This window comes from Python bivittatus, unplaced genomic scaffold, assembly GCF_059951505.1.
Source record: "Python bivittatus isolate LINGU-HERP-01145 unplaced genomic scaffold, Pbiv_v1 ctg000480_np1212, whole genome shotgun sequence".
In the NCBI taxonomy this organism is placed as follows: Eukaryota; Metazoa; Chordata; class Lepidosauria; order Squamata; family Pythonidae; genus Python; species Python bivittatus.
The window spans coordinates 98,732,604-98,749,884 of record NW_028277075.1 but is presented as its reverse complement, the minus strand read 5'-3'; the positions used below and the strand labels follow the sequence as shown (position 1 = coordinate 98,749,884).

The following is a 17,281-nucleotide window of genomic DNA, read 5'->3' as shown; positions in this document are numbered from 1 at the left end:
AACTCTATATGGAAGAACAAACTTTCTGGGAAGGGAATTCTAAAATTTAGGAGCAATTCCTCAAAATGATCTTTCCTGTCTGCAAGAGTGGACTATCTCCATTGGCTTGAGGGATACAGCAGGCTTTGGGCAGGGCCAGGACACATCTTTGGAAGACTGCAGGAGTTATTAGAGATAAAATGGGTTCCTTAAGCCTCTGCAAGACTTAAGGCATCCATTTTGTTTCTTAGCCCTCAAACTGCTCCCTGCTAAAATGATTGCCCTCACTCACTTTTGGTGGTTCTGAGGACAGGAATTTAATGGGCCATATGTGGTACCAGGGCCACGCTTTTCATAGCCCTGGTTTAATACAATGTGTGAATCTCGTTTCTGCCTCTTATTAAGTAGCAGAGTACTGTATCTCAGTTCCATTGTGAAAAGCAGAATTTGACTGAAGACTTTTTCATGCTGTTAGAACTCCAGAGGCTAAAAGACTGGAAGGAAAGCACCCATTGTTCCTATTCCTGAGATAATAATCAGTTAGCTGCATTCAGATGTCATGATAAAGAACAGTTTCTCTCTCAGCCAGGGAACTTTTTTTTCATTATGAAGGGAATGAGCCGATATGTGCATTGGGCTCACATGCTCTCATCTTCTCATCTTCAGTAGGAAGAACAGCTACAAGGCACTTTACTTCTGCTATTAACCCTGCCAAGCATGGCCTCATCAACATCCCGTGATTAAGCAAGCCACGGCTAGGCTGCCACTACATGCTTTGAAATTTTGAGAAAGAAGGGAATTGTTGAGATAAGATCTTACAAAGATAGTATAATATTCAATTCATCACAGCTTTTTTCAAAGCAAAAGCAATCCCACTTTCACGTGAAAAAATGATCAGCAAGTGATCTCTTAAAATGTCCTCAACAGGCACATCAAATAAGATTAAAATCTACCAGATGTCTTGCATTTCCACTCCAATATTCTCCAGCCAGGAGAGTAAATTTGGTGGGCTGGGGAAGGCTGAGCAAGCAGTAGGCCTCTCCACGTTCTGATCAGATTCTCCAGCTGAACAAGATAAAAGGTGTTTTGTGAAATGTTCTCAGGGAACCCCCATGGAATCTCTCACTTGAGATCAGAATTTAAGAAAAACCTGCTCTGCTCCATCAGTACACATTCTCTTGGCTTTCTATTAACCGCTGTCTACACTGGCAAAACGGGTTCTGAACTTGTGTTTTCCTCCGCACTGCTCTAGCCACTCTCTCCCCCAAAAAATCCAGGAGAGTGCCGTTACAAGATTTGCTAAGTAGCGCTAAAGAAAGGAAACACGGTTATCCCTTGTACTCAGGTATTAATGAGTTTTATTTCTGGACATTCTTACCTCTTTCGCTGGAATCATCTACCAAGATGATCTCAGAAAGGAGATAGTGTGGAGACCGACTGATAACGCTGTAAACAGTACGGAGCAAAGTGCTCCAAGCTTCATTATGAAATACTATGACCACGCTTGTGGCGGGTAGTTCGTCAGGGTAGACTTTTGTCTTACATCTGTCAAAGGAAAAAAGGAAAGAAAAGAAGCAGCAGAGAATGTATTCGGAAATTCAATCTCTAGCACTAAATAACAGCATACAAGTTAATCTAGCTTCAGGGGCTAGGCCTCAAGGTTTCGTGCTGAAAGAATGAAAGTGAGATATTAATCTTTCAAACCTGTAAAAAAGATACACTGTGCTAACAAATAAAAGAGCTAAAGGAGCTAAAAGAGATATTAACTTTAAGGTTCATGAAAACTACCTCAGTAATATGGTGTATTATTACTAAACACTGAATATAAGAATTACCGTTTCTAAATTAAGAAAACGAAATGAAAAAAAACCCTTCAGCACTCAAAATCTGCCACAGCAGAAGAGAAGCAAGAAAATAAATGGAAATACATGTTCCCTCTACATAATTATTCTTTCTTAAAGGGAATGGTCAAACAGAAATATATGTACATATATACAGTGGTACCTCGGGTTACAGACGCCTCTGCTTACGAACTTTTCGGGTTACGACCAGCTCTGGCCGCAAAAATTTACCTCAGTTTGCGAACTCCGCCTCGGGGTACGAACCGGATCCGCGGCCATTTTCCACCGTGACATGTGGTCTGCGGCCATTTTCCGCCCGTGCCACGTGGTCCGCGGCCATTTTTCCACCCGTGCCACGTGGTCCGTGGCCATTTTTCTGCCCTGCTGTGTGGTCCGCGGCCGTTTTTCCGCCCTTGACGCGTGGTCCGCAAACGCCGGAACGGATTAACAGTAATTACATTGAACCTTATGAGAAAATTTGCTTCAGGTTGCGAACAAATCGGGTTGCGACCAGAGTCATGAAACGGATTAAATTCGTAACCCGAGGTACCACTGTACATATATCTGCCCAAGACAATAAGTTTCAGCACTGCTCTCCTGCCTCCGACCTATTAAAAATTAATGTTTTTCAAAGTTTGTCCAAAATGGCTTTGAATGCTCACAACTGAAGACAGAGAGAATACAGGGTGCTTAATACACAAAAAAAGATAAATGAACGATTACCCAACAAAAAAGAAATCTTATGTCCCCAATTGCATGGAAAGAGCCTATTCATGTGCAATGTGTTTGAAATTAGGTTCTGTATAAATAAATACTACATGGTCAGCCATGGCTTATGTTGAAATAATACTGGGTGCGACTTGGACCCTGTCCTTCTCCAGCATGGTTTAACAGAAGGAATCATGGAATCAGAGACTTGAAATAGGTAACTTATGCCATGAAGTCCAACCTCCGGTTCAGTGCAGGAATCAAGATTAAAGCATCCCTGACTCTGGGACTGTAATTTTGATTCTCTTCCTTACGGAAAGCTGCTTCCTCCATCAGAATCAGAAGCCTCTGTTTCTCTTTCACATTAAGTGATTTTTGTGCATGTCCAAAACATAACAGTGTACCACAATTCGTAGGGTATCCTGAATCTGTTGCATTTACTTCCAAGTTGGTGGGATTCTGGCAACAGTATGGCAACTTACAAGGTAGTCTTTAGATTAGAGATCTTTGCAGAATATTATGACCATCCAATTCAGTTATACTTTGGAGGCACTTATGGCAAACTGGCCAAATCATACTAAAAATGGCAGGTAAGTCCTTACCATTAGTGCAGAATGTCCCTCAGTAATAACTAAGGCTGGTAATCTTTTTATCTACCTTTTTTACCTTCCTAACAACTGAGATGTGAAAGCCTCAACTGACCAAAGCCATGATGGGCAGTGGAAGCAAATATCTATGATCCAATGTGATATCAATTATATCATGGGAAATTGAAGAGAAGAATACGATAAAGAGCATTAATTTTCCCCCCTTCCTAATGTCAGGTGCAGAGTCCACTTTTTTTGGATCAACCAAATGTTGATCCATTGGTTGCAATAGGACACCCAAGCCTAATATCATGGGTTGAGAGAGAGTAACTGGCCCAAAGTTTAAATTTTTAAAATTTAAATTTTTTAAAGTTTAAATTTCACTAATTAATGAAATGAAATAAATAAAAATAGATAAATTGTGTGTTTTTGAAACTAAGAGGAAGGGAGACAATAGATCAAAATGAAGGTGGACTGATCTTGTAGAACGGAATTGATGAATATATGCAAGAACTGAATGAAAGAGTTAAAATGTATTTCAGGAACTATTAATTGGTGTCATCTAGACTATTGTGGGTGTCTATAAAAATAGGAACCCATCGGCTGGTGATAATTGCATGTTACACTCTAGTGAATGATGATAATGGAAGAACCAGAAAGGACTTCTTGGAAAAACTATGCACATTCTAAATGAATGAAACCCAGGGGAAAAAGTTATTTTGCTAAGTGACATGAATGGATGGATGGGAATGAGACAAGTGAATACAAAAAAAGTGTTTGAGCCATCAGGAGATTGAATAATGAAAATGTTATAGCTGAAAGTCTTTTTCTTTTTTTTAAAGAGTCTGCTTTAAATATGTGATTTAAGTATAAGTCTCCTCATATGTTCACATGGCAGAGAAATGAATAACTGATCTAAAAGATGGACTTGATTGTTTATGATGAATGATTGAGACAATTAGTGAATAATAAAATGATGACATAGTAATGTGGGAAAGCCTGGCCAGAGAAGGGGGCCCACCCTTAGAGCTTCTCTGGTGCCTAGGCAGCACCCTCCAATCTCTCTGTTGCTCCACTGCTTAGCGTTCTGACCTGAGGATAGCAAAAAGAGCTCCTCCATGGTGGACAGGGGGTAGCTCTGGATTCACCAGATCCTAAAAGTTTTCCTGGAATGAGGAAGAAACGTGCCAAGCCAATATGGAGAAAAAGTACAAACTGGCAGCAAGAGAAGGAGAAAAAAGAAAACCTGATACAGTAAAGACTACGATGACTATGCCTACATACCAAACACTGCATGGAAAGTCAGACGTATGATCTTTATACCTAAAATATTTGTAAAAGATAGAAGGCAGCAATACAAATTAAAGCTCCAAAAATTCAAGAACTTAAACCCTGTCCCTTCTGTATTGTATAGTACCATGATCTTGAACCTCAGTATCAGTATAAGATCTTGAAATATTGATTCTGGTTGATTTATAACTAGAAAAACTATAAAAAAATACTTCCACAATTTATATTTTAAGTAATTTATATTACTTAAAATAGCAGAAAATTTTAGCAGAAAAAAATGCTCATTAAAAGAAAGATGATGGTTATTATGGAAGAAATAACAATAGTAACAAACAAAGAATAAACATTTTCCTTTTTTCTCAGAACATTATAATCCATTTTTATTCCAAACAATATTCTAGTAATTGAAATGCTTTCCTATGGAACCCATATATTTGTCAAATATAGATTTATGAATACATATGAAGTAGCTACTGCTGTTTAAATGTGAAGAAAACACATTTTCCAAGATCAATAACATGAAAACAGAGTGCACTACGTACCTATTTACTATTGTTGCCTTTGGCAATGAATAAATTATATGACCATAAACTCCTCCATTGTGATTTTACTCCTTTTAGAATTAAACGGATGTTTTTAGCAATGCAAGAACAGATAATGCATTACATCAATGGAAGCAAACTATTGGAACAAGGAGAAACCACAGTGACTACAGGTAATTGTAGCAGCAGCAGTTACCATTTTGGTCAGAAACAGAACAAGCATTGTTGAAATATAATGGGATAATTTATTGGTTAGTGCTGATTGCACTATTTTCAGAAAGTCAACCATAGTAATCAAAATCACAGCCCTAAATAAAAGGTGTGTGCACTTATAGGACTCCTTTTGTGGCACCTAATCTGCTATACTGCCAGCAATGGATTTTTAGAAACATAAAAAATGTGAGCATCTCCTGGATCTTAGAACTGTTCAAATTCATAGAACTAACTGGAGAAATTAAATTGTTTTCTTTGAAAAGATAGGCCGTAGTGCTGTCTATTATTTAGGTCTGTTGCCAATATAACACTGCTAATCTATTCTGAGCATCCTTCTCCATGACACCTGCTCTGTGGAATAACCTCCCCCTTGAGAATCAACTGACCACAACCCTGTTAGCTTTCAGGAAGGCCTTGAAGAACCAGCTGTTCCCTTGGGCATTGGAGCCAGGACGTTAAGAGAAGCTCATCCTGCAAGACAACACAAGTTGGTGTGCCCTGACTGTGTTGTTTGACTACTATGTTTTTGTTTTTATTTTAATTCTGGTTTGATTGTTGTTTGCCACCTGGAGTCACACTTTTGTGAGTTGGGTGGCCATATAAATCATATAAATAAATAAATCCTACCTGATCTTTTCAGGGGCATATAGGGGTGTTGACAGGGGAGACGCTATGATGAAGCCCCATTTCTTTGTATCTGTGTCAATGTTGCACACATATACAAATGAGTGGGGCTTCCATCACACCTATCATGTTGTCTTTTTGCCCCTCTTACTGTGGATGCCTCTGCTTTTTTTTTCCTTGCTTAATTTTGGTATCTTTTAAGAGTCTCATCTTCTCAAATATCAAGGGTTTATGAATGATCCTCCTTCAAATATTGATTAAAAGGACGGCTAAACTAGTTTTAGCCATGGTTATGATGTTAGAGCAAATGTAAATTAAAAAAAATTGCTAAAGTCAACAAAGGATTTATCCACACAGTATCCTCACCATGGTGCAAAGACGCCTCACTTACTGTCTGCTGAGGACAGGTCCTCACAACAAACCCTCCATCTCATAGGCAGCCTGCTCAGGCTGAAGCCGGTCTAAGGTGTTCCAGATTGAAAGCTGTACTTTCTATACTATTTCAGCAGGAGATTTCCCATAAATATGTTCTGGTGTAAAGGAGGAGGAACGTTTAGAGATGGGCAATCTGCTGAGCATTGGCCTGCTGCAGAACCATTTTCTCCTATGTGGCTAAAGGACTCTACACTTCCATGGCCATTTCTGATGTGGCTACCAGAGACACTAGACCTCTCTCATGCAGCTATTTCCTTTTTCTGTTTTGTTGGCTTGGTCAAGAAGATTATCAACTACAGAGAAGAGCTAATGTGAGCCTCCATAAGAACAACATTCCCACTGACAAACAGGAAACATAATTTTTTTTCCTAGAGTGCAGAGGAAGGGGCAAATGCGTGCGGGAGGGGCTGCACCTTTGTACTTTGACATCTGGTGCATTATGTGTGTGTATTAAGTTAAATGGGAAGAAGAAGGGAACTGCACTTGTGCAGGAAACAGCATGCATATGTGTGATCTTGCAGCCACGGCCAGTTCAGAATTTCTTAAACCAGACTGGGAGTCGCATTCTAGGCTCTGGAGCTACAGGCATGCAAAGCTGTGCTGTTTGGAATGAGGCTGAATTTGAAGGAAAATAGGGTCAGGTCTGAGACCAAATCTCATCTTGAAAGACTTAGATTTGATCATGTACAGTACCCCTGACCTGAACTGCCTGCACTTAAGATTAGGAACATTGGCTGTGAGAAGAGGTACATTTGGAAAGGCTGAAGACACATGAATGCAATGACAATTAGGTTTGCGGGAGGAAGAAAGATTCTTCAGATAAGCCCCTCTATCCTTCTTTCAGCAAAAGGAGAGAAGGGGAAGGAACAGGAGAGACATCCTTCTTGTGGCACAAATCAATCTTCTCGGTGACAAAGTGGGGAAGAGGAAGGCAGGCAGGCAGGCAGGCAGGCAGGCAGGCACAACTTCTTCACTCCCCCCCCCCCAATGTCTTGCTCCAAGAACAACCTTGGCAGCTGGGATGAGGCAATTGGGAAGGAGGTAGAAAAGATTTCCAAGGGGTAACCCACTATCTACTGCATATTGAATTGTGTGTGGGCACCCTCTATCAACCTTACCGCTGAAGCATGGCGAAAGTTAGGCCATGTACTTCTGACCTGTCTCTCAGACAGGTGGAAAACCCATTACAAATGCTGTGTGAATGAGCTAAAAGAAACAAAGCTGTATCCTCTACAAGAGGTGGGAGAAACATAATGCCCACAAACATTCCAATTTGTTAACTATGATTCAGAAAGAAGTCATATTGCATTTCCATCAAAAATTCATAAAACAGGACATGGCTCATTCCTTCTCTATCCTAAGGTCAGTAGTAAATTCCTTTACCCCCCTGTCAAAATCACTGCCCCCTCCCTCACCTCTAGATGGGCTTGCAGCTCCCCAAGGTCAATGGACAAGTCTGGCAAGGAAGAGTCAGATCTGGAAGGTGCCCCCTTCCCTTTCATTGCCCAGCACCGTTGAGTCGAATGGAGCTGGAAGCAAAGAGCCTCCTTCATTCTGGGACTCCTTGTTTATTAATAGTGTCAGTGAGTCATGGAGACAGGGCTTAGCTGTTTCATGGCATAGCAGAAGTTCGTTATTTGCATACCCAGATGCTTGTTCATTCCTTTCCTATGCCCAAGGTCAACTCTACCTTCCTTTACAGGTGGAAATGAGAGTGTACAGGAAAAATGACTGAAGCGTTTGGAATCCCACGGATGAATGAGAATGGTGTAAATATCTCTTAGAAAAAGGCTGCATGTTTCAAAGACATGGCTTATGCACTGGTCTATTCATATTTGTGCATGGCAAAAAAATGAATATAAATCTCAAAGTGTGATAATTTGATTGTTTATGATGAAAGACTGAATTACTGAAGGATACAAGGGTGATGAGACATTCTGAACATGGAACAGACTGTTTTTGTGTCAAGAGTGGAACTTCAGAAAAAATGGACATGAAACAAAAGGAAACGAGTGAAAGAAATAAGAGTGAAAACAGAACTGCAGAGTGGAATGCATGGAAATTGGATATAAGTATATAGCATGTGGAAGCTGATGGGTGCAGAGTGAAAACAATTCTGTGTTTGCAATCATGGAGAACATATGTAGCTCAGGGCTGAATTGTTGGGGTCTTGGTGCTTGCTTTTCTTCTTGCTGACCTTTCATTACCAGGTGAGGTAACATCATCAGTGCATGGGGGAGTGGAGTTTGCTGGGTATTTCTGTGTAGTAGTTTGACTTACCAGCCTTGATCAGGGCATTGTTCCTGCTTGTTTGGTACTGGTTCCTGCTTATCTGGATGTTACTTAAGAGATATGTGATGAGGAAGGATGTGCTTAGGGGTGATCTGGTTGAACAGTTTATAGATGAAGCTTTTCTCCATGTGTCTGCTAAAGGCTGATTTCAATAGAGGCAAATATGATTAGAGGACAAAGAAACTTACATCCCTGTTAACACCAACCTAATACAGAAACCTAATCAAGAGAACCCTCAACGACCTAACTAAGAAAGGCCAGATCACAAAGGAATAACAGTGGCGGATGAAAAGCAGGGGACCCATCCTCCCACGCTTCTATGGACGACCAAAAATACCCAAGCCTGACATACCACTCCGACCAACTGTATCTTTACCAGGGATCTCAACATACAACATAGCGAAAGAACTGACAAAAAAGCTTGGACACCTCACAGAGAACAGTGAATATTCTATCAACTCCTCACTACAGTACCTCCAGAAAATCAAAGACGTACACATAGATGAAAATGAAATTATGGTCTCATTTGATGTCACGGCACTCTTTATGTCCATAAACCCAGAACTAGCGAAAGAATCCATATCAGCAGTACTACACAACACACCCGATTTAACCAAATACACCCAGATCAAAATACCCAGAATCATGGACCTCATCAACCTGTCTCACTGCCTATTTTCAATTTAATGAAAAAATATACCAACAAATCAGAGGCACACCCATGGGATCACCACTGTCAGGACTCATAGCAGAGATTGTAATATAGCCTAGAAGCTATAGCACTTCCGCACATACAACCTAAAGTATGGATCCGGTATGTAGATGACACATTTGTCATAATAAAAAAGGAACAACTAGAGAAGACACATGAAACCATCAACAACATCTTCAAAGGAATAAAATTCACCAGAGAGGAAGAAAACAACAACATGCTATCCTTCCTGGATATCATCAGCAGAGGAAACAACAGGAAATCAGAAACCCAAGTTTATCGGAAGACAACCCACACCAATCAAGTACTTCATTACCAAAGTAACTACCCAACATCCCACAACAGGAGCTGTGTAAGAACATTATTCAAGCGAGCACAAACGCATTGCAGCAACCCAGAACAGCAGAAAAAGGGAAAAGACCACCTATACAACATCTTCCAACAACATGGATATCCACGCAACTTTATCAAGAAGTGCCTGACCACTCAACCTACTACAACACAACCTACACAAGCTATGAAAAGGATCACACCGCCATACATCAAAAACGTCTCAGAAACCACCAACAGACTATTACAACCACATGGCATCTCTGTAGCACACAAACCAACAAAATCACTCCAAAGTATCTTAAGTAAACCAAAAGACCCAGTAGCACAAGAAGAAAAAACAGGAGTCATTTACAACACACAGTGCAAGGACTGCAACAACCACTAAGTGGGACAGACAGGCAGAAGACTAGCAGAGCGCATGCACAAGCACCTACTAGCAGTTAGAAGACATGATGAAAACTCCTTAATCTCACAACACATGGACAGACTGAACCATAGTTTTAACTGGGAAACTGTCAGCATTTTAGACCAAGCTAAATCCAAAAATGTAAGAGAATTCTTGGAAGCTTGGTATTCAGACAAGGCAGCAATTAACGGACACATAAACAGCATCTACATACTATTCAAAAGAGACGAAAGACCAGAAGATCGCCTCACCAGCAATCATCACTTAGATAAGCAAAGGTTACCACCAGGCACACAATCAAGCAGTGAACATATGCTAATCAAGGAACTACCAGAGGAGCAAAACAAAACCCTCACCCCCACCAGACTGGCAAGGCATGCCACAGCATATAAATAGAGAGCAAACCCCATCCCATTTTAGCACTGAAGATGTTACCTAGCTGGGTAATGAAACGTTTGCAAAAAAAGAACCAAGCTCAGAGAACCCCAAGGACTCCACAATGGCTGATTTGTCAGAGTGCCAAACCTCTAGGAATTCTCTTGCATTTTGGGATCTGGCTCGGTCTAAAATGTCTACTATTTCCCAATTGAAATTGTATTTGAACTAATCAGTGTGAAATTAGGGAGTTTTCATCATTGATGTAAGTGATGTTTATGTTCATGGATGCATTCTGTCAATCTTCTACTGTACCTGTTTGCTCAACACAGTGATTTTCAGTCCTTGATTGTAAACGACTCCTGTTTTGTCTTATTTGGCTACTGGATCTAAGATACTTTGGATAGATTTTGTTGGTTTATGGGCTACTATGATGCCAAAGGGTTGTAGTAAGGAGTTGGTCATTTCTGAGACGTTTTGAGGTGTGACAGACTTAACCTTTTCATGGGTTGTGCTGGCTGTGATGTGATTGGTTGTGGGGATAGACACTTTTTGATGAAGTTGCAGAGAACTTCTTATTTAGATAGCTTATTCCTGCTTTTTGGAGTTTGGGGTTATTGCTGTATGTTTTAGCTTGCCTGTAGAGGATTTTTACACAGGTTCTTTTCTGTTTTTGGGTTGTTACTATGATAGTTGAGTATCTGATTACTGCAGTGTGAACACAATGTCATCAAAAAGTGTCTATCTATGCAACCAATCACAACCTGACAACAGCATAGGACAGAATGATTATTGCCAAAAAATGTGAGGGAGAGAGGGAGGGAGGGAGGGAGATGGATGACAGAAAGATAGATGTATGCAAATATGTAGTCAAAGAGAACAAGCAACAGCCATGATTAAATGAGACAGAAAAGTGCAGAACGATTTTGATTGAAATAAAATGTTTCAGAAGTGGGTGAAAAAGGCTGTACAAAGTGCTCCAGCAGATGAATGGAATTTAAAATAAAAGCAAAATGACTTTGGGTGAAACTGATGTGAAAGACTGCTAGAAGGAGTATTTTAGAGAGTTGTATAGACAGTTGTAATGATCATGATATGTTGAAGAGTAGAACTGAAACAAATGCTATAGATATTAATATCCAATACCAAATTATTATAGTGAAATCATAAACACTGTGAGAATTTGAAATGCTGCAGATGGTAGATGGTATAATTGCAGAAACATTAACATTTGAGTATGTTTTTCATTAAATATGACTATGCTTTTCTTACGTTCTGGTTGTTATGGCTGTATGAACTGCATCTGTGCCTGATGACTGGAAGTATGTTGTTCATTTATACAAAAGGAGTTGTAGCAAGAGTGATTGCAACTCCTCTAGGGAGATTAATCTGCTAAGTTTGCCTGAGAAAGTGTTTGGCAGGATCCTGACTGAGAGGATACAAAGGGTGGCATGAGCAGAATTGGGAGGAAGAAGTGCAGGGCAGGGCAGCTATATGCAGGGCAGGGAGTGGGAAGACCAGAGTTTTGCTCTTCAGTAGGACATTGATAAATGGGTGAAGGTGAAATTAATGTATAGGTTTGAATCTGGAATGTTTTGAGTGAATGTGGAGCTGCAGGTTGGTTGTTGAAAGGAATACGACCAGTATATGATAGAAGTAAAGCATGTGTGGAATAAACAGGAAGCTTTAAATATGGTTCACCACTGAGCAGGGAGACAGACAAGGATATGTAATGACCCTTGGTTATGCAATCTATTTATGGATAAATGGAGGAGGAACGCTTGCGATGACATTATAGGTATGTTGGTTGGGGTCATGAATGTACATGTATTTTTGTTTGCAGATGATACCATATTGCTAGTTGGGAACATAATTCACATGTAGTCAAATGCAAGGAGTGTAAGTATATGCTTCTACCCAAACGAATGTGTAAGTATATGCTTCTGCCCACATTAATACATGAGAGCTGAGTTTCTCCTAAGTTGGGTAATATAAGGGAATGGAGCACTTAAGAAATGTGTGTGATAAAACACCCACATGTATGATTATGTATGTATATGCATATCCTGAGTGTGCTGAAACACACAGATCACTAGTGAAGTCTGTGATATCCAAAGTAAGACACTGAAATTATACTATCTACCATCTTTTGAAAGTCTACAAAGCCTTTTTTATTGTTAATAAATATAAGCAGTAAAGTGCTAAAGAGGTGCCCTATGTCTACCTAAGAAATAGGAAATGCTGCATACAATTGAAAGCTTCATACAAAGGTTATGGTGATCAACTTTCCCCTATCTCTTTCAGACACATAATCTTCCTGAGTTTAGTTCAATAATGATGCAACTCCAATAAATGAAATATTAAACTGTATAGTTTTCTGAGCATGCATCAGATAGAATATTAAAATACCAACTTTTCAAAATTATTCAGAAATAATTTATTGAATTTATCAATGTTTGTGTGTATGTGTGTGTGTGTCCTACTTTTACTCTTCATTAAGGTCACAGGATACTAAAATCCCTTTTCAGTGCAAATAGGGGAAGCGATTATATAGAAGAGAGTATCTTCAAGCAAGCATACTTCTTTTATTGTGAAATGGACACTAAATACTTGAGCTTATATATGGTTTCCAAGTTTCATGTAAGTATCATATAAGGTTATTGTTATCTTAAATATAATAAAGATCCGAATTTTAAGACTGGTGCTGCCAAAGCTCCCTTGCACCCTAAAAAGGACCACTCTTGAGGGTTCCTTCAGCGTTGGAGGTACTCTTCTATGGGGCACAGAGGGCCCCCTTTGAAGAGACTGAAAGGCCTCTGTCATCAAACAATGGGTGATCTCCAGCCTTCTGGCCTCAAGCATGGTAAAGTCTCTAATTCACTGAAATCAAATACTTTTGGAAATGCCAGAATAACAGATTTTGAAAAGCTAGTCAGAATTTGAATGTTCAACAGTTTCATTTCAGCCAATTATACATTCCACACTTTAGATCTTTAGATCTTTGGGCACAACTATAAGTTCATAATGTCAATCTGTTTTAAAGCAGACACCCAAGGCAAGACTAAAAATTTTCTTTTATAACAGAAGACTATGCAGTATTTTAATAATTACATTTTAACATATACAATATTAGATATTCCTTTAGTCATTTAAATTGTGACTATTAGTATTTATTAGTATTATATTACTATTAGCAATAGTTAATTTTACAGGTAGTCCTCGCTTAACAACCACAACTGGGACCAGCGACTCTATCGCTAAGCAACGTGGTCGTTAAATGAGACATCATTTATTTTTTATTTTATTTTATTTATTATTAAGTTTATATGTTGCCCATCTTTCCCAGAGAGGATCATGTCAGGTCATGTCACCGCAATGGACTTATGACCTCACTTCTGCTGTGGTCATTAAGCCAAATCACCCATAGTTGTTAAGTAAGACATCATGTGACCGCAACTTGCAATTTTACTGCCCACTTCTCCATTGACTCTGCTTGTCAGAAGCCAGCTGTGAAATGCACAAATGGCAAATATATGACCAGGGGACACTGCGATGGTCATAAACGCCTGCCGGTTGCGAAGCATCCAAATCTCAATCACGTGACTGTCGGGACACTGCAAGGGTCATAAGTGTGAAGGCTGATCATAAAGTTACTTTTTCACCACTGCTGTAACTCCGACGCTAAATAGGGCAGTCATTAAGTGGGATCTACCTGTATTAACTATTAGTATTTTAGGGGGAGCCAGTTTGGTGTAGTGGTTAAGGCATCAGGCTAGAAGCCAGGAGACCGTGAATTCTAGTCCCGCCTTAGGCACAAAGCCAGCTAGGGGACCCAGGGCCAGTCACTCTCTCTCAGCCTTAGGAAGGAGGCAGTGGCAAACACTTCCAAAAAACCTTGCCAAGAAAACTGCAGGGACTTGTCCAGACAGTCACCAGGAGTCAACACTGACTCAAAGGCATGCACACACACACACACACACACACACACACACACACACACATATATAGTATTTTAATCAATAATTTATGTCAATGAAAGGCAAACAAAGTAATTTAGAATTTTTCCTCCACTTAACCAGAAGTGGCACTCCATGGATAGTGCCTTCTTTGATAAACCAAAATATTCTGCACCCAATCAATTTTTATATTTTGGAGATGATAGATGGGGAAATGTGTCAAGGAAATGGCTCTCTTGTGTTCTATTATGCAGTATAAATAGGTTGGCAGTTTCCAAGAACAAAGAGATTTCACTCACACCTTCAGCTGTCACTGTTCATAACAATGACATGCTCCAAATGTGGGTTTGAATATTAAGCTTTCCTTGGGGATTCTGAACTCTAAATACAGTATTAATTTTTCAGAAGTTGCTGTATGTAAGAATTTAATTTACTTAAAAGCTCAAAAAGCTTTTGTGCCAGAATACGAACAAGGTAAGAGATGAAGGATTATTTCAGATTAAAAAATACTGTATGTCTTAAGAGGCTAATCTTTCCTTCCATCTCTGAAATAAGTGAAATGGACAACTTGCAAATTCTTGACACATTATCCCAATGGTACTTCTTCATAAAATAAGAAGGGTTGCTTAATCTCAACATCACAGAAATCATTCTTAAAAAGAAAAACAAAACCCAACTAATAAGTTGTATAATAATAATAATAATAATAATAATAATAATAATAGTAATGAAGAAGAAGCATTTTCCCCATCCCTGTCCAGTATTCATACTGGAAAATTGCTGGGAAAATCAAAACGTTTTGAATGTATTCTGTAATTCCATGAAGTTATGTTGGAAATCATAATGAATGTCCATATTATGGTTAAATCATGATGAATTCCATGTTATGGTTAAATTCCATGTTATGGTTAAATTATGATGAATATCCCATCACACTATTAAAAGATAATGAACTATGTATCCAATGGAGGCCATGATTTATATAGGAGAAAAATATGTTTCCTGTAATGAGAGATTGTACTGAAGAAGTGAAAAATGCCTTCCATTAGAGTCAGTCATGGCTTCCTGAATCTGAGGAAGTTGTCAATTTGGTTCTGTTTGCCTCCTTTTTATTTTGAGCAACACAGTAGAATGGGTATCGCTGAAAACCAAAGCCAAGGCACCATTATCTGCCTAATTTCTTCCTTGTGATAGCTCTACCCTTTGCTCTATTTCTTGATCACACTTAGAATTACAAACAGTCAAAACCAGGAACTGGTATATATGAATGTATTGGTATCATCTTCAGAAATTCTGTCTGTCTCCCTATTCCTCCTCCTTTGTATCTTAACAAGTTTTCAGCAGGTCCAGAAATGATTACCTGTATGTTTCATTCAACATTACTGTTAAAAAAAGAAAATTAGAAAAACGGCTACCTAATGAGACAATTCAGTGACCTAATAATATATTTGTTCTTTTTATGGGCCATAGCAGTGATAGCGAACCTATGACATGCATATCAATGGTGACACGCCACGACATTTTGGGTGACATGCCAGCATTCACCAACACTCAACAATAACTATTCTCCCTCTGAGTTACCAAAGCAACTGAGTTGGTTTTACTTGTATTGCATTTTTGTAATTATTTGACATTTCTTTATATAATTCATAGCACCACACATGATTGGACTATATTTTTTTAAATAAATGAATATGTAAAGAATTGTTTCTTTTTTGTTCGGGGGTGGTGGGGTGACATGCCAGCAGAGTCAAATTAGGCATTTTCCGAATTTTTGACATGCCGAGCCCAAAGGTGCCTATAGCCATCACTGGGCTATAGGCACCATCATAGGGCTCTTCATGGTTCTTTTTTGTTTTTAATATCTTTTCTACTTTTATTTGTAAGGCGCCCAGCTGACTCGTTGGGAGTCAGGTGACCTAGAAATAGTATAAATAAAGAAATGCATTTTAATATTCAGAAATTAAGTTAGCAGGAATTAGCAAAGGGACACATTTCTGTATCATTCTTAGTTTCCCTCTCTGTCTCAGAATTTACTAATAGGTTTAACACAACCTTCAATGTTGCACTTCACAAAGCAGATAACAGGTGTGTTGGTTTCATTTTCCTCCTAAAATTGGATTTCTGTCAAGAATGCCAAAGCAAGAATCAAAACAAGAATTCTGTGACAAATCAGATTTTCAAGCTATGAAAAGAAAAGTGATTGCTTATATATCCGCTTGTATGTTTTTATTACAAGATGTTACTATTTACTATCTACTAATTAATTTTGTCAAGTAATACACATCCCCCAACTCTGGAAAGAACATATTCACAACACGAAGACTGCATTTACCATCAGCAGGTACCAATATATCAACATGTTATTCCATTTGTATTCCATAAAAAAAAAAAAGGAAATATCATACCAAAATTACTCTTTTATACATTTAGGCACATGAAAAAACCTGATTGATTTGATAATTATTGCTTACTTTAAATTCTGATTATACATGCTCATTTAACAATGTTTTTGCCTTTGGCTTGTAGATGTTTTATTTCTGAATATAGTAAACAAACCTGACTTCAGGATCTGGGGGGAAAATTCTTTTAAAAAATGAGTAACTAGCAAACTTCTGACTGCCCATTTACCTCCCTGGATAAACTTTACACTCCTGTTCAAACAGCTCCCCAGGGTTGGTCAATATAATTTCTGAATGTGGTGGGAAAAAAGCAATTGAAATGTCTGATGTGTTTCACAGTTTAGTATAAACATGCCAAGTGTTATGTGTGACATATCTAGCATGAAACATAAGCTTGGGTTTTTTTCCCCCGTCTTCATAAGGAGATCATTCCTTGTTGATACTTTACTGAATATGGATGCAATTATTTCTTTAAATATATCCATATGAGCCCTATACATTTATGCTAGAGGGTTTGTTTTTTTTTAAATGCCAAGTAAAACTAGGATATAGTAATGATCAGCAACTATGAAAGCCACTGAACAAT

The 17,281-nt window shown here is 38.8% G+C and overlaps 1 protein-coding gene across 3 annotated transcripts in view; it reads right to left on the bottom strand.

The window, feature by feature from the left end:
• Nucleotides 1-17,281, bottom strand: part of GALNT13 (polypeptide N-acetylgalactosaminyltransferase 13) — a 187,306-nt gene that overhangs the window by 87,934 nt on the left and 82,091 nt on the right. For all 3 annotated transcript variants that reach the window (XM_025166288.2, XM_007427590.4, XM_088146568.1), the window contains one exon: nt 1,358-1,524. In XM_025166288.2, the coding sequence (XP_025022056.1) occupies nt 1,358-1,524 (167 nt within the window). The remainder of the gene's footprint in view (nt 1-1,357; nt 1,525-17,281) is intronic.